This window comes from Taudactylus pleione, unplaced genomic scaffold, assembly GCF_031769625.1.
Source record: "Taudactylus pleione unplaced genomic scaffold, aTauple2 ptg000217l, whole genome shotgun sequence".
NCBI classification, from domain to species: domain Eukaryota; kingdom Metazoa; phylum Chordata; class Amphibia; order Anura; family Myobatrachidae; genus Taudactylus; species Taudactylus pleione.
This window is the reverse complement of record NW_028284619.1, coordinates 1021299-1044570: the sequence shown is the minus strand read 5'-3', so window position 1 is coordinate 1044570 and position 23272 is coordinate 1021299. Positions and strand designations below refer to the sequence as shown.

At 42.6% G+C, this 23272-nt stretch overlaps 2 protein-coding genes across 4 annotated transcripts in view; one reads left to right on the top strand and one right to left on the bottom strand.

Moving 5' to 3' along the window:
* The window catches only part of CACNA2D3 (calcium voltage-gated channel auxiliary subunit alpha2delta 3), a 1120348-nt gene that overhangs the window by 900172 nt on the left and 196904 nt on the right, over nt 1-23272 (top strand). The gene's annotated exons all lie outside the window — the stretch shown is intronic.
* LRTM1 (leucine rich repeat transmembrane protein 1) lies at nt 433-21409 on the bottom strand. Its single transcript, XM_088478675.1, has 3 exons — nt 20970-21409; nt 12520-13116; nt 433-2400 (listed from the first exon to the last, which is right to left on the bottom strand). The coding sequence occupies exons 1-3, from the start codon at nt 20974-20976 to the stop codon at nt 1949-1951; spliced, it is 1056 nt and encodes a 351-aa protein (XP_088334801.1). The 5' UTR covers nt 20977-21409; the 3' UTR covers nt 433-1948.

The following is a 23272-nucleotide window of genomic DNA, read 5'->3' as shown; positions in this document are numbered from 1 at the left end:
TAAGAAGTAGGCCTGCTCTCCTCAACAAACAGAACTTTCTCTAATCCAACTAGTGCTGCATTCATATTTAAAGCTGATATTGCATTAACAGTCTCTATAATATAGCTTCAGCCCCACATTACATTAAGAGCCATCACATAAAGTTAACCCTATCCCCCTTTCACACACAGATATACACACACCAGTGCCTTCATAAAATTAAGCAGCCTACCTAGTTCTTCTCACACACTAGTGCTAACATTTAAACCCACAACAGATGCACCAGTATATTAACCCCATACACACATCAGTCACCAGAGTATATTAACCCCATTCATACACCAGTGTCTAGAGCAGGTCTGGCCAACCTGTGGCTCTCCAGCTGTTGTGAAACTACAAGTCCCATCATTCCCTGCCGCATTCCTTAACAGCAAAACTGTGGCAAGGCATGCTGGGACTTGTAGTTTTTTCAACAGCTGGAGAGCCACAGGTTGGTCTGGCCTGGTCTAGAGTATATTAACCCTATACACACACCGGCATCCATATTATATCACGCCCACACCAGTTCCCACATTATGAGATGGGTGGTCCCTGGGGGTGGAAATAGTGCCTGGGTTTACCGCCCCCAAGCTTTATTTATTTATTATTATTTATTACCAGTTATTTATATAGCACACACACATTGAAAAAAAGAATGCAATAAAGATGGAGGAGAAACATCATCCATTCTACTAGGCTGGCCCATGCAATCTACTAGACATATGCCAACCTGCCCCCCCCCCCTCCGGCCCAGCCTGCACCTAAGTACATATGTACAGATGCTATTACATAGTCCCACAATTGACTTATCCGACAGCAGGTTCAATAGATTCATCTTACCATATACATATATAAAAATCTCCTAAAATATTAGTGATGTATTCTAGTTTTAAGGATTTGAATATTTTTGGACACTGAGGTTATTTTCATTTTATTCTTCTTTAGAAGTTCACTGCATAACCTGTGGCTCTCTTATGTGAGCCTTATACTAATCTAAGGCCCTGATTCAGAGCCGGATGCTCTGACAGAGCGCTCGCTCTGAATCAGGGTCGTCCCTCTGAATTTTAGAGTGGCCTCCTGGCCGCTCGCATAGCTGTGGGTGAACACCCACAGCTATAGCGAGCGGCCAAAAAGATGGTCGCGATGGTCTTGAACGCCTCCGTCTGGCCAGCCATGCACCCGGCACGCCCACCAGAGGGGGCGTGCTGTCACTCAACATCGACGGCACGCCCCCTTTGTAGAGAGACCCTTAGCGACGGCTTGGCATGTGCACGACGGAGCCGGCTCCCTCATGCGCACTTGGCCAACATCAACCCGCTTGCGAGCGCTCGCGAGCGGGTCTGAATTAGGCCCTAAGTACGGTCAAACCGTTCAGAATTTCTTTTTTTCTTGTGCACTCATATTTTTTGTAATACATATAGAAGATATTTCTGACACAAACCAGAAAATTCCCAAGAGTTTGTTAATAAATACATTATAAACCTATATTCACAAATCTGTTTAGAAAGTACTGAGCACTTACAGACAGTGGAGGCAGCCATTTTGTGGACCAGACCACTTATTATACCTGCCTTCATATGAATAATAGTGGTTCAGCCCGCAATATGTCCTGTGTACAGTAATATTTTTAAATGCAGCAAACTTTTTTTAGGTAGTGTTACTAATATGAATATATCACAGAAAGAATGAGAATTTTTAAATGAAGACAAATGGCTACAAATCTAAGCCCTTACTTTATATATATATATATTTACATATTGGATATTATGCTTTGCTGCAAGCTCACCTTTGTACAATTGCACATTCGTATAAGTCAATGTGGACAGTTCCACATTTATCAGTTTTGTTTTGAGATTTTCAGAATATACAAAGTTATAGAAATATATGTGCTTCATTCTGAAAGAAAAATAAAACCCACATTCAATGCAGCTCAGGCCAGTGTGCCATCAAGCGGCTCTTTTTCTTCTGGGCTCCCATGTTCTTCAACTGGAGCCAAACGTTCCACTTCCTTGAGCCCTCTATGATATTTTGCCATAATTGCAGCATAGGCACAACCATAAACTGCAGCCGCCAACATCATAAGGCATACGATTCCACAAACCACCCCAGTAATGACCACGGTGGCTATGGCATGACGCAAGTTCACTGGCCGAGGCTTTGGTTTTGGCTCGCACCCGGAATGACTACCGTCTGCACTGTCCATGTAATGTCCATGTCGTCCGTTATACCTGTGTTCCGAGCCGTAGTGGTGGATTTTGGCCATTGGGAATGAAGCAGTGTATGGGGGGGGACAGCTCTTGTACATTTCAAACGGGATTTTGAGAAGATCCTTTCCCTTTCGGTTTTCAGGGCTAGTGCAGATCAGCTCATCAATAATTCCTCCTAAAAATAGCACACAATAAATCCAAGTTATTGTAAAGTAAACATTATTACGGGGGACGATGAGGGGTGACTTCTATCTAGGCTTACACATGTTTAAGGTTCTGAATGCAATAACCTCCTGTTTACTTCAGAATCTATTTCCTATTGAAAGACTAATAGCTCACTAACATATACTATGCATCAGTTTTCATTTGTATTTCTCAAAGTGTCCAGAATCAGATCACTGATAATTTCTCGATGAGTCTTGCAATAAATGGAATATCTTCAAATACCTAAAAAATTGATGTGAAACATAAAACACACCCTAAAGAATTAGCAAATTATTAAGAATAACACCTTCTATAGAGTACAGAACTTATTCACTGAGACAATATAAAAGCATATATTTCCTTTTCATATTCTAATAATCTTATAAAGTACTCTCTAGATGGTACATTATATAATAGATATATAGTAAATTTTAGCATGATACCATTATTCCCTGCTGTTTACAGAGTTGTACGCTAATGCTCCCGCAGCTTCAATTTTGACAGCTGTGAATGTGCGAAAATATTGTAATGCACCAGCGGCCAGCACTGAGACACCCCAGCTGTCTGCAACTGCGTACACATACGCAGCGTCGGACACAGATCATGCAAACATCGACTCCTTGAGTGAGTCTCTGGTCACTTAGAATGGCCGCCGTAACTGAGACACTGAAGCCATGTTTCCTGCGTACGGGATCACTGTGCCATGCACCTGAAACGGTCGAGACACCTACCTGCGTGTTTAGCCAACACTCCCCGTTGCCTACCCCAAATGCTCCTTCCCTGGCAATCACACTGCGAATAAAGATTTGCAGACTATGGTAATATACCTTGATGCATGCGCAGTGCGACTCAAATGGATGCGCAGTGCCAACAAATTCTCCCCATTTGCAAGAAACATCAGCATTACATAGAACTCTGAATCAGGTCCTACATTTGGAGTTCTTTACCAAAATCACCCATACAAACAAAATTATACATAGTGTTTTACACACTAGACTATTTTTTAAACGATATTGGTGATAATTAACGACACATCGTTAAGACAATTTTGTTTAATTGTCTAGTGTGTCTCCTGCGGGTCGTTAACAATATCCTCAGTCGTCTGTACTTGCAGTACAATCTGGAGATGCCATGCTGCTGAATGCAGCATGGCTCCGTTCCCCCTCCCCCGTCGTCGTTCATCGTTGCCGGCATTGGCAAGTGTGTATGCACTTACTGATGCCGGCACCCCTGTCGGATCCCGCTGCTGCTGATATCGTTGCGTACACACATCGTCTAGTGTGTACGCACCTTTACTGTTGACCATAATGAAGGCAAACTAGTTTTAAAATAGTTATCATATCGGTCAGTAGAAGGTTAGTTAGCTAGTTAGTATAGTGCATGCCCCTTTTATAAAACAAGTCATGAAAAATCAGATTAACCCCCGGTTTGCATGTGGCCAGAAAAATAAAATGGGCAACTCTGTAATAATTTTCCACTGGACACAGATAAATTTCATTTAATTAATTTAAACTTATTTTGAGGCTAGGTTATCTTTATAAATAAATTGCTTTTGGAAAAAAAATTAAAAATAAAAACAATAATGAGTATAATAATGCCAATTGGTGTTTTTATAAATTTGTGAATAATTATGGTCTTTTTATTCATTGGAGACTGATGAGGATTTAAATATCTGCATGTCTCTGTACATAAGAAAGATCAGATAATAGGATATCTGACTTAAAACTATAGACTGTAATCTCTTACCTGGCATAAGGAATAAATATTTTAGGCAGAAGTCCTATTTGGACTCCATGTTGTGCATTTTTCTATGAATATTTGGATTCCAAAGTACATTTGGATCATTGTTTTTTTTTTTCTTGAAACGTTTTATTTATGGACAGAACCTCTAGAGAAAATAAAAGCAGCTACTGCCAAAAACCTTTTAAATAATTGGCTCGGTTTTGCAGGCTTTATGCTGCAATTTGTGATACTAGGAATAAAATAGAAAAGAACATGTTATTGCCCGATTTAGTGGGACCACAGAAATGTTAAATTATAAGAAAAACAAGTAAACGAAAAAAAGAAAAGAAAATTCTCGTAAAAAGAAAGATTGTATTAATTAAATGTATTAATTCCTATAAAAGTTTTATATATAAAATTTTTAGCACAAATATATATATGAAAATGAAATGTAAAGTATTTTTAAGGACGTTATATAAACCTAGTTTTATTAAGTGCTTTCATATTATTTGCTTAATGTATAAAATTAAATAAAAATTGGTTCCTAAACTTTATATACGTAAGAAATGGTTTCTCTGCCAGGGTTTTGGGTCAAAACTGCAGCTGATCATATGGACCAACCACTGATTTTACAGTTAACTACTGTGTCCTTCTTGTGATCTAATTTCTCATTGTTTGCCACTGTTCCAATAAAAGAAAAAGCTTTTATTAAACTTTTCAGTCTCACAAGGTGTTTGCCTTTGCAAATTGGTGGATTAAGACAATATGGGGGACAAGACTGTTCATACAGTATGTCATGGGCTCACACCACTCAGTCTCACAGTATCACATACAGTATAGTCCCCTTGACAAGTTGTCCAGTATTTCAAGTGGCACCTGTGTGACTGCAAGAATGGTATCTCTGAGGTCCGTTCTGTTCCTCCATTAACTTCCGCATGCACTCAGGACCTCATTCAGAGTCTCTGGCTAGATGCGATCGCTCACCCCCAGCGTTTGCAAATTTGTCAAAGTGACGCCACGGGAAGCGATCGCTCGCCAAGGCATAAGCACGCCCACCATGTCTTCGCGAGCAGCCAGCGTACACCAAATCGCACAGGCAGAACCGCCCACCAGCACACATCATCTCCAGGAAGTGTATTAAAACATTGGTACATCGAGGACAATCGGAGGCGATCGCAGCGCTTGTGGTTGCCTTACCCTACTGCAAGCACTACGAGGACTTCAGTGTAAAAAACAGTCATGTGACGTGTACTATGACACTGCGTGTTAATTATGCACGCCTCTAAAATGGCGATGAAACACTCAGGCTCGCCTGTGTTCGCACCTCCACTCCCCCGTTATTAGTGTCCTGCCCCTGTTACCACCCACAAATGGTCTCTCCTGTTAGTCATTTCACTGGGCTGTCTTTGCTGGGCGAGCGAGCGGCCTGCGATCGCAGAGAGTAGTTCGCACATGCGCAGAACGAAGCATGCGCGTACGTGTACGCAAACCATCGGGCCGCTTGCGAGCGCACAGCGCTAGCGAGAGACTCTGAATGAGGCCCTCAGTCTGGGACGACAAGAGCACCCGTCCCTCTCTTTTCCAAATGGCTAGAGGGGATATCTTTGGGATGGCGTGTGTAGATCAGGTGGTCTCCTGAGGGGCAGTAGGCTGAAGTTTTGTCTAAGGTGTCGAGCAACCTTGAACCGACCCTACTCCAACTCTCCCTTTTATTATTCCATAGCTACCATCCATTCCAGTGTTCGGTCTGTATCTGGTAGTCCCAGACTACAGAATAACACCCACTCCAAGCCTGGTAAATACTTCTGCCAAGATCTGCCACTCAAGTGCCCTGGACTACAGAACCAAGAGTGCTTTTATTATTATCAAATAACAACCCATTTCATCCTGGTAAATCTACTGCTACACTCTTCTCTGCTACATACATCATACCATCAACAAAACCAAGATCCCTGGGGTCTAGTGGGTATGATCCGGCATCTCTCTGCCGAGACCCAGGTTTGATTCCCGCTCAGGGAAGCATCTATACAAATGTCAAGAAGTCTCCTCAGGCCTGCCAGCTTTGCTTACATATCTCCCACTTCTCAAACAGTCATCCACCCGACCCCGGTTCCACAAAAAAACACAAGCATGACACAAGTGACCTGGGAAGGGTGCACAGTCGTGTAGGGGATGCCATCTGGATAAGGGTCCCCACCTCCTAGTGCCATTGAAGGAAGTATACAGCAAGCATTCTCTTCTTGGTGCTTAAGATCCCTTGCCAGGCGCTCCTGTTATCTTCAGCCTGCTCCTTCTTCCTCCCTTGTCTGTGCACTGATATTTGGACAGGGACCTGTGTCCTGAACTCTGCCTGTTACCAGGACCTACACCTGTTTAACCTTTATTGGGTAGACACGTGTACAAATCTCTTCCTGTTACCAGGACTTACAACGGCTTAGCCCTTTCTGACCTGTACCTGTGTACTGAACTTTGCCTGTTACCAGGACCTACACCTGCTTAGCCCTTTCTGAAATGATACTTGGGTCCCGAACACAGCCTGTTATCCTGACCAGCACCTGCTTAAACCTTTTCTGACCAGACCCGAACTCTGCCTGTTACCTGGACTTGCACTTGCTTAACCTTCTCTGGCCTGATACCTGTGTACCAAACTGTGTATTATCTGCACACGCACAACCCTTTCTGGCTTGATACCGGTGTCCTGAACTCTGCCTGCACCTGCTTATCCCTTATCAAGTTAGGGGTTTTCAGATCTGAGTCAGGACCCATGGACTGGGTTGACAAGTCGTAGCGGAATAGCAGTGGCTGAATCCGAGGTCTACTCATGGGTGAACCCATGTGGTAAATACCTGTTGCCTTCAGAGAGTTTGGTGACACCAAGAAGGCTCCCAGTCTGTCCCTGGTACCAACTGACTGGAACTCAACCCCTTACCCTGAATATAGGGATAAGGGGCTGGATCCAGTGTTTGAAAACTTGGAACAGAACATCGAGTAATACAGGTATTCGGTGGCCCGCTTGGGATCTGCTAACAGATGCTGCAAATTGCCAGTACTGGGTCATTGGAGCCTAAATCCTCAAAGAGGAATCTAGATCCAGTACCCAGTCCCCAGCAACCAGAGTGAATGCTGATAGAGAGACTCAGCACAAACCCATTATTCCAAGGGAGGACCCTCAGAGCAACAACCATACGATGGTGGTAACGATGGTCTAGTGAGTAGAGAGTCCCAATATAATTGCAGAGCAGAAAGGTAATCTGAAGTACAGAGAGTATAGTCCACTTTTACCTGCAATAAGCAGGAGAGTTGTACTCAAGGGACTTGCTTGTTGTCAGGATCACTGTAGACTTGGCACTTAGAAGCACTAGGAAAGCCTATATGACGTCCAGGAGACTTCACACTACTATGCAAGTTGAAAACAAGAATAAGTTACAGACTTGCACCATATTTGAACTAGATAGGAACCAGAGGTTGCAGACGTAGAACCGAAATGGAACCAGAGACTTGAACCAGACTGGAACGAGCGGTAAACAACAATGAAACCGGAGTGGAACCAGAGACTTGAACCAGACTGGAACTGGAGGTAAACAACAATGAAACCGGAGTGGAACCAGAGACTTGAACTGGACAGGGATCGGAGGTAACAGCAGCTGAGCTAGACTGGAACCGGAGGTTAGAACCAGAATGGGACCAGAGAGAACAGAAGCTTAGCCAGAGTGGAACCGGAGGCTTGAACCAGAATGGGCCCAGAGGTAACAGCAGCTGAGCCGGAGTGGATCTGGGGACTTGAATCGAAATGGGATCAGAGCGCACAGCAGTTGAGCCGCAGTGGAACCGGAGGCTTGAACAAGAATGGGACCAGAGAGAACAGCAGCTGAGCCGGAGTGAAACCAGAGGTTTGAGCCGGACTGGGACTAGTGGTTGAGCACAGGCTGCTAAGGAATAGACTGGAAGCTGGACACGGGACAATGCTGCACAGTGGATGGAGCAGCGGCTTGCAGGAACCCAGTAGTCAGTAGTGCAGGTTTAGGCAGTGGATCGCAGGTAGCACTTGCTCTCTTGTGAGTGAGATCACAGGAAGGTAAAGAACCACATACAGAGGAGTATTGAATCACACATTGTTCTGACAATGTGCTAGTGGCAGGTGCAGGCTTAAATAGGGCGCTCTTGTGAGGTATAGGTGGAGGTGGTCATGTGAGTTCAGCAGAGACTTGATACTAGTGTTCACCTGATCAGAGTAAATATGGCTGTTATTGTCTCTGATACCTGTATTTGTATTTTGAATGCTGCTTATCTGACTATTGTAACTTTTATTTGTGTTTTATGTTTCTGTGCACTGTTTCATGACATATGTATTAATAAAAAAGAATTAATATAAAAAGAAGAAATAATACCTGCATACAGGCGAGCAATTCTATCATTAATTGCTCATGTGAATTGTATGTTTATATTTCTCTGCATACTGAGACCTAATTGGTACAGGTATTGCGTAATCTCATAATACTCTGTCACAGCGGCTGAGATGCGTACCATCTGATCACTATAGTTGTACAATTTCTTATAAATATAGGTCTTGAGTAGGTACAAACACCCCCAGTTCTGTCAATAAGCGTCTGAATTACAAATTCACCAAGTGATGAAAGCTTTTCAGATCTATCATGTTCGATACGAGGGGAGGATCCAATGCGTCTCTACTCCCTCTATATTGAGTGATCAGGTAGTTATATTAAAAATTTTAATTACTAAGCAAAATCCATCAGTTTGTTAATAGAACCCTTCAAAGTGTAGTTTTCATTAGAGTAACTATTTCATTATTTCCTTTCCGGATTGCTTAATTTAGAACATTGGGGTGAGTCCTCAGAACTTTGGGAGGCCAGGGTTCCAGACATGGGACTCCCTTGTTTGACAGTGCTGGGACTACTGGCTACAAATATGATTTGTGGATGGACATCCTTCACTTCACAAGTCCTTTTCATAATCTAATATCTGGATTGTACAGATATTCAAAAGAGGTTAAAATACAGCAAAGCTTCCATTCATACCAGGCAAAGCATATTGATGCATTTAGAAAAGTATTCATCTGATGAAGGCAGATAATGGCTGGATCCACTGTGCAATAGACTAGCCAGAGAACATGTGGACTCAAGCTGGTATTATCACTCACATAAATGAAGAGAAATCCTACAAATTGGACGGTTTAGAATCTGAAATATATTCTTAATCCTGATGAATGTTAATATGAAGTATAGAAAATCCTGTAGAATTGGACATTCTGCTTCTGAACTGAGGTTAGAGAGGTTCTACAACATGGGAAGTCCTGACTATTCCCCAGGACCATCCATTCTTGCCATTTTCAAGCCTTGTTAATTAATCAGGTATTTTACATAAATTTTCTGTCAAGTTACTGATTATAATCTTTAGCAGATCCAGCATAGGTTAGACATTGTCCAGAGACAGCTCATTGACAAAAGACATTAGCTGTGTGGTTTCAATGTCAAAAACAGGCATGCTATGCATTGGAAAGGTAACATTATATGGATTCTGGCACATGAATGTAAAACACATTAGGTGAAGTGTCAGTAGATAAAATTAGCGTTACAGCAAAACATCTTGCTGCCATAACCTGTGCTCCGTCTCTGAGGTGTAATTTACATTACAGAAGATGTTTTGCAACCAAGGGTCCTAAACGTAACATTTAATACCCCTATAAGGACACTATTTATACATTTCCCAGTCTATGCACAGATTAATTCAGAAAAGTTACTAAACTCTGCCCAGGTTGGTATTCTTCTGATAAAGTCATATTTACGGTGAAATGCGTTTGATTTTAATGCTCATTTAACACAATATTCTACAAATAGACATACTCTTGGACATCACTGGAAGTTCATTAAGAGCGCAACATTGGACCAATTATAGCGTTGATATTCTGCAGTCGCCTACAAAATGAAATTATTTTGAGAGCAGGATATGAGGGCAACATTTTTTGTTGCACTTATTGCTAAGTTCTGTCTCACTTTCCTAAGTACAAAGGTACAAAATACCTGCCTGGTGGATGGCCATATCATATTAGAAGTACAATGAAATATGGGATTTAAATCGCCAAGAATATAGTAGATTCGTAAACTACAGGTATTGAGATCTGACTCACGTATGTAAGACTCTTATGTTATTGCAAGTTATGTAAACATTGATCTGAAATTAGAGATTTTTGGGATGGTGAAATAAGATGGCCTATTAATTCTGTAATAGAATGACGTTATTGAAAAAGTAACATATTGCTACATAGTTTGACAATATACTGTACAAGAAAGGAATCTAATAGTCATATGTATATTTTTATTCTAGTTATCAAATAAGTTTTACTTTTGTTTTAGAATAAACATGTGCTTTTTGTGGATTCACTGAAACTATTTTATTTTGTTTTATATTCTATTTACTACTAGTGCTGTTTATTTTATGTGGGGGTTGCAGGATGACATATTAAAATGACCTTAAAATTTGATAAACTGAGGGATAGAAAGTTGTAAAATGAATTACTCGGAAACTAGCACTTGTAGCATGTGTAGTATACTACAAAAGGCCACACAAAACTGCCAATATGATATGTTTAAATAAATGCTAGTAAGATATTTTACTGCCTGAGCTAAGTGATTTTATATCTGCTTGGTCCTTTCATCAATCAGAGCTCTTAGCAGAGATGATTGTGAATGTCAACAGAGTCTAATGTCGACATTTGACTTTTCAACAATCACTATGTCGACACTGACATAATGACGACATATTGATCATGTAATATTGGGTGATAATTTTGACCTTTCTATCTAACCCTGACCGCAGCATAACCCTATCCTAACCCTGACCGTAGCATAACCCTAATCGCAGCTTAACCCTAAACCTTACTGCAGCTTAACCCTAAACCTAACCGCAGCCTAATCCTAACCTAACCCTAACCACAATTTAACCATAAACCTTACCGCAGCCTAATCCTAATGCTAATATCTTCATAATGTAGACATGCATGATGTCTGCATTACATTATTTGAACATATCATCATTTTGTCAATGTCGACATTCAGAGCAATGTCGACAATATGACTGAATACCCTAATCTTGATTTACATACATTTTGGGTATTTTCATTAAGCAATATAAACTGTGAGTCAAATTAAGTGATCCAACTTGCTCATATCCGGTGTGATTTATCCAGAGTTTTCAGTTGCTAACGGTTCAGGAATTTTTAGTTGGTAACTAGTCTGGAACTATTTGCAATCACCCAGTCAGTGACTTGGAAACTGATCTGAACCTTGATTATAATGACTCAGTCACAGAGTTGTATTTATTGAGCTATTAGAGCATGATAAATCAAATAATTTAGAGAAGATGTATATCCTACTTCCACTTGTTCTCAATATCATGGGGCTCTACGAACCGTTTAAGCAGAAATATAATGATCAGTATGATTTAAATCTCTGGATGAAAGTTTTGAATAACTGATTGGATTTTGGGAATTGTTTCACAGTTCCGAGCACCTTGTCGGGTCAAGTAACCCCTCTGCTTCTTGTCTCACCCTTATAATAAATCTGCAACCTGGAGCAAGAAGAGAGCAAGATGCAGGGATTATTATAGGAGGGGGAATATGGATGTGCTTCACCTTTAAGTATTTTTGATATGTACATATTAGGAAAACTATTCACCTGATGTCTGCTACATGTTTCAGTTGAAGTTTCATATGTAAATGAATATAAATACATGCACTCGCACACAACACATGCACATATATATTATGTGTGTGTGTATATATATATATACACACATTAAATGTTTTCCTTTAACTGCTTGACTGATAATTATATGCTATTGTATCTACATTTTGGACGAATGCTATATACTTTAGATTTACATTTTCCCATATCCTTAAATAAAATATTTGGAACAAAGCCACCAGAAACACATACCCGTAACAGAGTGATGTTTTAACATACACTGAGCATTAATACAAGTAATTCAATCTTAGAAAAAAAAAAAAAGATTGAAAAATGCAATTAAGTATTTGGCTGATGAGCTGTGAAAATATGATGTTTGCAGAATATGAGACTACTGCTCCTTCCACTCTGACATCTGTATACAGTAACAGATCGTTTACAATCATGTGTAAACTGAAGGAAGTGGACTTCAGCTAAATCTTTCTTCCCACTGTTAATCTGACCTCCAGCGATGACAATTTCTGCAGTAATAACATTTCGCTATTAATAGGGCCGATTACATGTTAAAGGACTGTGATGACGGTTATTGGTTTACATTTTCCATTGTGCTGCTAATATCAGCTACAGTATGTATTTTTTGTTTGTGTTTTTTTTTTTTGTCTACTGACCTTTATATAATAAGTTCTCCAGCCAAAGCTTTAGGCCCAAAGCAGGGCAATTACATTGCCAGGGGTTGGATTTTGCAAGCAAAACTTTTAGATTTGGAAACGTCTCTAACACCATCCTGTCAACAGTTTGCAGTTGGTTATTTTTCAGCCCGAGAAAGGTCAGGTTTTGGGTGTAGTTCCCTAAGGGTTCAGGCAAAGCGCTGATGTTGTTATAAGACAAGTCCAGTTCCTTAAGTGCAAGAAGAGTTGAGAACACCTGACCATCAAGATTATGGATGCAATTGTTGGTGAGATTCAGGACCTGCAGGGAGCGAAGGTAATGGAAGGCATATGCTGGCAGTCTTGAGATAGAGTTGTTGGACAAGTCCAAAATTCGGAGACCAGGAACATTTGTGAAAGTTGTGAGAGTAATAACTTGAATCTGGTTGCCCTGCAAGTAGAGTGCTTGAGTTTGCGATGGGAAATGACTTGGAACTTCCAGAAGTCCTCTATAGCTGCAGTCGACCATCTTTGATGAGGGCTGGCATGTACAAATGTCAGGGCATCCCCAGGCTGCGTGAAATGCCAGAATGATGCTTGAAACTAATAACAGTTCACCTGTATAAAACACACAGAATTGGATGGGATGTGAACATTATTTCAACATGCACATGTATTTTGTAACAAATGGAATTTTTATTCAGATTTGGCTTATTTCAAGTTTCTTACAGCTGACCATATGTGATATTAATCCTTACTAGATAGCTATGGGAACTTCAACATTTTCTGCCGGGAATTAAAGTGACTTAAAGTTACAAAAGAACTAAAAACTTACATTTGACACGTCACAGACATGTAAAAAATATCCTTCTATCTCCATGGCAGAGGACACATTTTTGCTCAGGTCTAAGCTCCATGGTTGTCCAGAGAGAGCTAAACTTCCTCCTGCGAGAACATTCCTCCTCCCTGTTCCTGCCTCTCTTTGGCCCTTACATAGGAAATGTTGTTTCCATTCTTCTACCCATTGGAAATCTGCCCTGTTATCTATACCTACACCAGGGGGTAAATTTACTAAAGGTTGATTTTAACTGATTAAAAATCACTCTAAGTCGATCAACATCGATGTTGTGTTTCAGGGACTAAATCACACATTTACTAACAGATGATTTTTTTTATATTGATTTTCAAATGTTAGTAAATGTGCGATTTAGCCCCTAGAACCTGGGTGTATCTGGAAAATTAGCAAGCCAGTGGCCAGGGCCGTTGAGAGCTCTGACTGTCCCGGGTACAGGCGCCCACTCCCCAAAAAACCTTAAGCTAGTATGCGCTCAGCACAGGAAGGCGGCTCCAGGGGAAGGGGGCCATCAGTGTGATCACCCTCCACTTGTGACACTGTGGGGGGTGATAGCTGACCCCAACCCCTCCAATCGGTAGATGACCCCCCTCCCATCTCTGCGCCCCTGTGGCTTCTGTTTGGAATGCTGATAAGTATAGCCTAACTTCAATTCGATGGCTTATATGGCTTTTATGGATGGGTTTTTTATGTTTCAATAAAGTCCGAGGGGCTGCTTCAAGATCAAATCATCTTAACTTCGCACTCATAAGGGCAGGTGCATTTCTAGAGAGGAGGGGGCCCGTGTGCAGTTTCGACACGGGCCCCCTCCTCTACATCCAGGGGCCGGCTGCGCACTGAGCGGTGCGCTGCCCAGTGCCACACTTATAGACTCTGGGCACTAGAGTGTGCCCAGAGTCAATAGCGCATACACAAGTCACCAGGAAAATGGCCACGGCGGCCATTTTCCCTGTACTGCGCATGTGCAAACGATGGGAAAATGGCCCCGGTGGCCATTTTCCAGTTGTTTTTACAGGCACAGACACCGGAGCCAACGTGGGACTCTGGAGAGGTAAGTTTTATGGGTGCAGGGTGTGCGGTGTGGGCCCCCCAGGGACCCGTGTGCCCCGCACACCCTGCACCCATTATAAATCCAGTTACACCTGAGCTGCTGCAGGGATTTTGCCCTGTGCACATAACCTCAATTATGGTAGCTTGTTTCTGCTCTCTTCTCCATAGTCTGAGACAGGGACGGACTGGGAATAAAATCCAGCCCTGGCACTATTGGCACATGTCACCGGGGTGTCCATGCGCATGGGCGTAACTACCATAGGTGCAAGGGGTGCAGCTGCTGTGGCGCCCAGAGCAGTTGCATAACAATAGTCCCTGCAGCCCCTGTGGTGGCTTGGGGGCGGTGCCGAATGGGGACGCCGCCGGCGCCAAGCAGCAGTGAGGGGAGAGCCGCGCATGTACTTCTGGGCTGCCGCCAGAGGCAGCGATGGTGTGTGAGAGCCGGTGAATCACCAGCGGTGATGCAGGGCTTGGGCAGCGGCTGATGGCTATATGAAGACCGTCAGAGCGCGCCGCTGATCTAATCAGTGAGAGGTGAGGACCGCGGGTGGCCTGCAGGAACAGGCGGGCGGGTGCAGGGCTCAGTGGGCTGCAGTGCAGGCTATTAATTACCCCGACATACCAAACACTGGGACATTTCTAGCACACAGGACACGCTGCGGTTTGTGCACTGCAGGTGGATGGTTTAGACTGAGACTGGATGCTAATCAATAGCACCCATTGGACATTTGTTGAACTGTGTTTGAGAATGATTCAGCCTACTATTTAGATTTGATATCCATTACCTGAATGTCATATACCATTGGGATGATACCTTATACACTGTTGATTACACAGTTATATTTAAAGTGGTCTTTTATTTTCATATGCCGAATTGATTTATACCAAATTGTATGTGATATACTGTTTAGTAAATTGCTGGATTGCACTGCATATGAAGCGATTAAAACTCATCACATGAATCCAGGATTAGTTGAGTGGTTTATATAGGTTTGGTATGAAATACCGGCAGCTCAATAGCCGCCGGTTCAAATCTCAACAGCAGCATCCCGATGCATGAAGATCCTGATGGGCGGTAGGTACCCTCTCCCTCTACCCCCTAACCCTCCCTTAGTAGTGCCTAACCCTATCCCCCCCATCCCTGTCGCCTAACCTTCCCCGGGAGATGACTAACCCTAATCTACCCCCAGGGGCCATAAACCCTAACCCCTCTATCCTGGGGACAGTTATATTAACCCGGTGTCTGGATGTTCGGGAGTCTGGCGGTCAGGATGCCGAGGCTGCTGTCCTGATCTCATTTGGGATAGCGGCATGTGCATTTACCCGGTGGTCGGGATACCAGCGTCAGTGTATCGGCGGCCGGGATCCCGTCTGCCAGCTTTTTAACTACATCCCAATTATATACAGTACATATGCAAAAGGGCTTTGAGTGCAGGATCTCTGTAGATGTCTTTAAATGTGTGTGTAAGCAGTACTGATTTGTACTACAAATCACCAATGTTACATGGCATGCCCTTAGGAAGGGATTTCAGTACTGTATTGATTATGTCTCCCCAGCCACCCCCCTTCTGTCTCCCCAGCCATCCCCCTTCTGTCTCCCCAGCCACCCCCTTCTGTCTCACCAGCCATCCTCCTTCTGTCTCCCCAGCCATCCTCCTTCTGTCTCCCCAGCCACCCCCTTCTGTCTCACCAGCCATCCTTCTTCTATCTCACCAGCCATCCTCCTTCTGTCTCACCAGCCATCCTCCTTCTGTCTCACCAGCCACCTCCCTTCTGTCTCCCCAGTCATCTTTCTTCTGTCTCCCCAACCATCCTACTTCTGTCTCCCCAACCATCTTCCTTCTGTCTCCCCAACCATCTTCCTTCTGTCTCCCCAACCATCCTCCTTCTGTCTCCCCAGCCATCCTCCTTCTGTCTCCCCAGCCATCCTCCTTCTGTCTCCCCAGCCATCCTCCTTCTGTCTAACCAGCCATCCTCCTTCTGTCTCCCCAGCCATCTTCCTTCTGTCTCCCCAACCATCCTCCTTCTGTCTCCCCAGCCATCCTCCTTCTGTCTCCCCAGCCATCTTCCTTCTGTCTCCCCAGCCATCCTCCTTCTGTCTCCCCAGCCATCCTTCTTCTGTCTCCCCAGCCATCCTCCTTCTGTCTCCCCAGCCATCCCCCTTCTGTCTCACCAGCTAGTCCCCTTCTGTCTCCCAAGTCAGCCCCCCTTCTGTCTCTCCAGCCCCTGGCCACCCGTGTCCAGTCCCCGCAGCCCAAACAGATACCTTTCATATCTTCTGGCTGTGGCCGGCTCCTCACTGCAGCGATACGGCACACATGACGTAATGACGTCATGTGTACCTTGTGTAAAAAAAAAAATTATTCATTAATTCTATGTACCAGGCAGCCGCCAGCAAGCCCCAGCAGCTACCCGGCCCTGGACATCTGCCCTGGGTAGGAGCCAGGGGCGTACCCAGGACTCCAGTCCTGGCAGTCCCATCCTGATTCCACCACCTAGCCACGAGTGGCACCACCGGACACCGCCCACCCTTGGCTGGTGCCCCTGTCATTCTTAAGGCTCTCACACACGGAGCGATATAGCGGACGATCCAATAGATTGGAATGATATCACAGCTATATCATTCCGTGTGTGGGTATAATATTGGCCACTGAACACTCCTGTGAGGTCTTCCGTAGCTTCTCCAGATCTTTCTGTCTGCACAAGAGATCTGAAGAATCAATGGCCGAACTCATGCTAGTCTACGCGGGAGGGAGAGAGGGGCCAGCATTTCAAGCGGTCAGGCAGTGGATCGCTCCGTGTGTGGGGACTGCCCGATATGTCGGCCGCTGCATCGTGCATCGCATTGCCGGCTACACATCGTACCGTGTGTAGCCGGCTTTAGGTTCAGTTAAATGGTGGTGGACTGGTTTGTATTTCTGTTTGTTCACATATGTACATGCCATAGGCGGGGAGGGGGGGCGCCAGAAACTTTTTTGGCAGGGGTAGCAAAATTTATAGTTACGCCACTGGCCCAGAGCTTGGCATGCCCATCTTCCTTGTGAAAGTTACATGTATATACAGGCGCGCCAAGAGCGACACCAGGCCTAGGTGAGGGGGGCATGGCCTAATCACGGGAGGTGGGGCCACGCCTCTTTAGGAAAAAAATTGTGCGCTGGGTAGATGGGCGCTGTGACCCCCCTGAGCCCTGCACATAGCCAGTGGGGGCGGCAATCAGTGTGAACAGGCATAGGAGATGGCTGCTGCTGCTACTTAGCAGCCACGAGCAGTCTCTCAGTGCAGCCCAGCACACAGCAGCGTGCGCTGGGCTGATGTAATGAAAGAGGGAGGGGGAGGGGACACCGAACCCGGGCTTTCAACGGGCCCCTCCAGGAAAGCCCGTGTAATTAGTATCTACTCCCCCTTCTCAGCGCCCTTGGTTATATACATTTTCACCATCAGGTGGTACATAGGGTCCTTAGCTACATGTGTTATATACAATTTTCACCGTTGGGTGGTACATAGTGGCCCTTACATACTTTTGCTATGGGGCCTTCAAATACCTAGTTGCGCCCCTGCCCACGCATTACTGATTTTTTTCAGTAGCTATTCGGCCAGGCATTCAAACGGCCAGACTGGCCCATCCGGCCTTTGGCCCTTCTGGCATTTGTCAAAATTGCCAGATGACCAGTCTGGCCATGGACTGATAGCAGAAATGTGGCGAGAATCCTGTACATCTGCTGGAAGCTTTCCAGTGGCAGCTCTCATGTAATTGAATTGGCCACTCAAGGTCCTTAATAACACTCTGAACCTTCTGTAGCTACAGTATGGAATAACAAAAATGCCATGCCAGTGGGAGGGAATGTCTATGCGTCGTCTGTGGATGGTGGTTTATTTATATCTGGGTAGAATAGGTAATGTGACAGCTGCCAATTACTGTATCATAGTAAATATGCAGATTAATAATATTGTGCAAATACATATGACACATGCTTAACTGAGACATCACTGACCTACGGTTATGTGAGGGGCGAGAGCTACAGTATATGGAGCAAACTGGAATATGGTTTGCCTGCCAGAGCATGCTCTGTTAGCCTATGGCTACCTGACTTATTTTATTATAACATAAAATTGCCTGCTTCTGCTGTAGAGGAATATGGACAAGGGTACTGTGATTCAGCAGAGGACAGAATGGCAAAGTCGCACACTATCAATCAGGCAGAGACATACGGGGGGCCTGCGCGCGATCATGCAGGACCCGCTCTGTGCATGCGGAGAATGGGGCCTACGCACACGCAGATTCCCGATAATCGTGAATCTGCGTTATCACTCTGTGTGAACATCGGTCATCTGTGTAACCTTCAGGATAGCCAGCGTTTACTTTTTACTCAGCTGAAGAACGCACGCCCCCGGTTTTTGGGATGCAGCCTGACATTGCCCCCGCTCCTCCCCCAAAAGGGCCATAGCCTGTCAGTCATGCCGCGGCGCCCTGGCACTGTGAGCCGTCTCGCAGAAGGAGATATGCCCAGTACAGATCCTGCACATGGGCAGACCTTCAAGCACCTGCGTTATACGCATACGGGTTTGCATACAGTTCTGATTAAGACCTATAATCGTATTCTGTATCTCTGGAAAAAACAGTACTTGAATCCATAATGGTTTCACCTGTCACAAGTGTGTGTACAGCCTGAAGTACAGAACATGCTGTTAAATGCTTCATTAAAGTGATCAATGTGGTTGGCAAACACTAGAGGACAGAAGATTCCTGACTGACAGGCAGCCTGCCGAGCTATACAGCATTTTACACAGTGACATGTGCACAATGCTTTTCAGTTCAGTCACCCTCATGTTTAATAACCTTGTTTGATCACCTGCATATCATACACAGCATTGTTAATCAACCCACTCGCTATTCATTTTGTAGTCAGCTCTGTATACATGCAGAATAACATTGCTTATTATTAAATACAACATAAACTACTATAGGTCTTTTTCTACACGCCTATTGCATATACCGTACAGCACAATGTATTTGAAATTTGGGCTGGTAGGGAGACCGTGTTATACTTCTTTATCAGTTGGTTAATTGCTAAATGTTAATGTGCTAAACAAAAACAAACAATTCTGAGAGAGAGCTGGAGAAAGTCAGTCCAAGGTCTGTCACGTTCAGTTACTCTACAGGACATTTAATTAAAACAGAATCTTCCAGCGTCCATTCATGATCTGTGTCAGCAATACGTCTTTATCTCGGAGCCAACTTTGCTTTCTCAGTACTTGAACTTGCCATTTATCTGCTGTTAAAACATTTGTCAGGTGAAATTGTGAAAATGATAAATGAGGTCACAAGATCACAACGTGATATTTAATACCTTAAGTTGTGACCTAGACTCAAAGGTCTATAAATGTGATTTTATCTGTGACTTCTGTTAAGAAAATATTCCATTGTTCAAATATTTTATCCTGTGAGCAAAGGGGATTTTTTTCACCTCCAATTTTTTTTTTTTTTTTAGGGATCTGAGGAATGGGAATTAAAAATTAGTGTTTGTAGACTGACATTTTTTAGAGACAAAAAGTTAATAAATAAAAACCTGTCTGATAGAGTTTTCATTTTACCACTGTCAATCTTGACTAATAGAATACATATATAGATTATATAGATTGTTGTTTTAAATTTGTTGTTTTAATAGTTATTTAACAGCAGTTATTATTTTGAGACTAGTTCCATGTTTTAACCTAGATAATAATAGTAATGATGATAATTATATTATTATTATCATTATTATTATTATTATTATTATTATTAACAACAATATTAATAATAATGGTAATAATAATAGAAAATTTGCAGTACGTATTTTATAAATTCTTACAAGTATTCTGATCTGCTTTTCATTTTCTTTAATACGTTTTTAATAATTTTCTACCTGTTTTTACACATTTTTATTTTAAACTATAAATCATTTTGACTTATTAACACTTGCTATTACCCTGGGTAACACTAAATATTACCCTGGTGATGGTAAAACCCAGTGAAGGTAAGTACTGTAGCATATATTAACGATGGGATTTACAAACTTTACCTATAGTAAGCAATCCATTAAAACACATCCTTGTGACAAACTTACCTTTTATCTAATCACAACCTATTCATTCTGTACTCACTCATTTTCAGTATTATACAAATATTTCCTTTTGTTATATTAGTCATAGGCAACACATTGTATGTACGTTGTTCTCTCTTATTATCTACAACCATATATAATAATATAAACATATACATTTTATTAAAATAGACTTAGAGTTAGTAAATAATATAATGATATATGCAGAAACACACACAAATATTTACATACACTATGCTGTTATATACAGGCACGTGTACATGTGTTTTCCTAGTCTTTACCGATGCCTATACATATGACAAAATGTTTGCAAGGAACCATATACATATTTTATGAGGAGCTCCAGCTGGGGGCTCTGGGGAGAATTATCTTTTGAATCTCAGGAAAAGTTGTAGGAAATTGCTGTAGGGTTGAGAAATGTTAACACCGGGGATGATTTAAAAAAAAAAAAAAAAAACATTTCTCACCTTTCATGGCTGACTGAACTGTCGGCCCTGTTACCAAGTTTTCTCAAGTATGGATAGCAGAAAGAAAAACACTGGGAAAGTTCGGACTTGTCTGTTTTTCAATCCATCTTCATTAATAACCTTCATTGCATTGGGACACGCTCCTGCTTCCCGCCTGCACACACGTGCGTTGTTGTGAGTTGCCCATCACCAGCATAAATGGCTATTTTTGCATCTTGAAGCCACCTCATAATATTCTTTTTCTAGGCACCATCAAAGAGATACTGTCTCGATTACTCACTCAACAGGCCAGGGAGTGACTGGCTGTTATGTCACTGTGGACAGCTGTAACGGGCAAATCTCATCCCTGGACTTAGTCCTTTCTCTTACTTAATCTGCCTGAAATCGAGGTCACACAATTAAGCTGCCTTTTAATCCTGTGTCGTTTCTGAATACTTCTGAATTATTACTCCTACCAGTGCTGGCAAGATCAGGTGACAGTGGACGTGTATTCTGGTCATTGAGGCTTACGATTGGAGGCCGTGTGGTGTGCTTTTTCCCTGTGTATCACTAGACATTTGCATGTTAATGACAGGTTTTGACAGTTCAACTTGTTTGCAGTACACAGAAGTCATTCCTTGTGACATCTTCGAAAGATTACATTTGCTGAGCTGACATCATTTGCTGATATCAAAACAGTGGTTTTTTTTTTCCTAACTCCTCTTTTAAGAATGGGATTAGCAATTATTTCCAAGTACCCACTGATCGATAAATATAGCCGACACTTGTGCGGAAAGCACTCCCATACATACCAGGGCAATGTATGGACGTTGATATATATATATAAGGAGTATGTAGTTCAAAAGTGATCAGCAGATGTCTTGGGCTGTAGAGTTGGCACTCAGATTACAGAAAAGGCTGGTAAGGGAAGGGTTATACTTTAGATGAAAGTCACGCTTCCACTGCACAGCTGTCCGTCAGTTCTATCTGCTATTTGTAGTGTAACTAAAATTAACGTGACAAATGCACCGTGTATGTTGTTTGTAAAATACACATCTATAAAGATGTTCTCAGATCAACATGTGAAGGGATTAAGTTCACTTGATAGCATGCATGCCAGTGGGCGGGCAGAGGGCAAGAAACCCCAGGGCAGACTGCACTGATTACTCATTGTGGAGGTCACGGTGACCACTACTGCCCACAATTGTCTTTCCAAGCAACAGTTGTCCTATAAATTCCACATAGCCAGTAATGTTGATTGCTGTTTCTCCTCAATTTGTTACGGACAAAGCAGACAAATTTGTTTTGCTCAGAGGGTGTGAGGGTGTGACACCCACCTTTGTTATCCAGTATTTTGGGTAGGTTCCTTCAAATGTAACAGGTTCTTTCTTCCTTGGCAGAGAGGTGAAGGTAACCTAACCCCAGACCCAAGAATCACACAGGTTAATAAAGGAAAATTCTGTTTTATTTGACTGGATTACTTCCCAAGTAATAAAACCTGTTTGCTTTAAATTAGGGATGTGCAGGCTCGGTTCTACTCTGTTCCGTTCGGTTTTTTTTACCGAATCTTATTGGCTATCCAAAACTCGTGACAGCTGAAACCCAATAAGATTCGGGAAAAAAACCCGAACGGAACCGAGTAGAACCGAGCCTGCACATCCCTACTTTAAATACAGTTATGCCAGCATCAATGTAATAGGTTTGTTAAACATTAAAACACACATTCTAGATTATACCAAAATATGCACAAGAAATGACAGTAAATACAAGTTAATATCACAAAGTTAAGCAGTAAAATACTTCTATATGTATTCTCAATATTACTATCACCAAAAGCTTCCCCTAATGGCTCACACTACACAGCCCTAAATAGGGGTATAGAACATTGCAATTTACATAAAGCAACGAGTTTCATTTACCTTTCCACAGGACCGGATTAAGGTCTGTGGGGGCCCCTGGGCAACAAGCTTGTGGGGGCCCCTATGAAACAGCTAAATATATATACAGTCCAAACCCCAAATGGTGTGTGTGTGTGTATATATATATACACATACCATATATACATACACACACACACATATATATATATATATATATATATATATATAAAAAAGCTACTGAATATATACTGTATATATATATATATATATATACATATTAGGGGTGTGCACCGGCCACTTTTCGTGTTTTGGTTTTGGATCTGGATCTTTCTTCGTGTTTTGGATCTGGATTGGTTTTGCCAAAACCACCCTTCCGTGTTTTGGGTTCTGGGTTTTGTGTTTTGGATCTGTAATTTTTTAAAAAAAAGCATAAATACAGCTAAA

Excerpts from the sequence above, each read along its gene's own strand:
- LRTM1 (XM_088478675.1), bottom strand. Across the intron at positions 2,401-12,519 it reads GGAGAACTTATTATATAAAG|GAGGAATTATTGATGAGCTG; the intron begins GTCAGTAGACAA and ends TGCTATTTTTAG.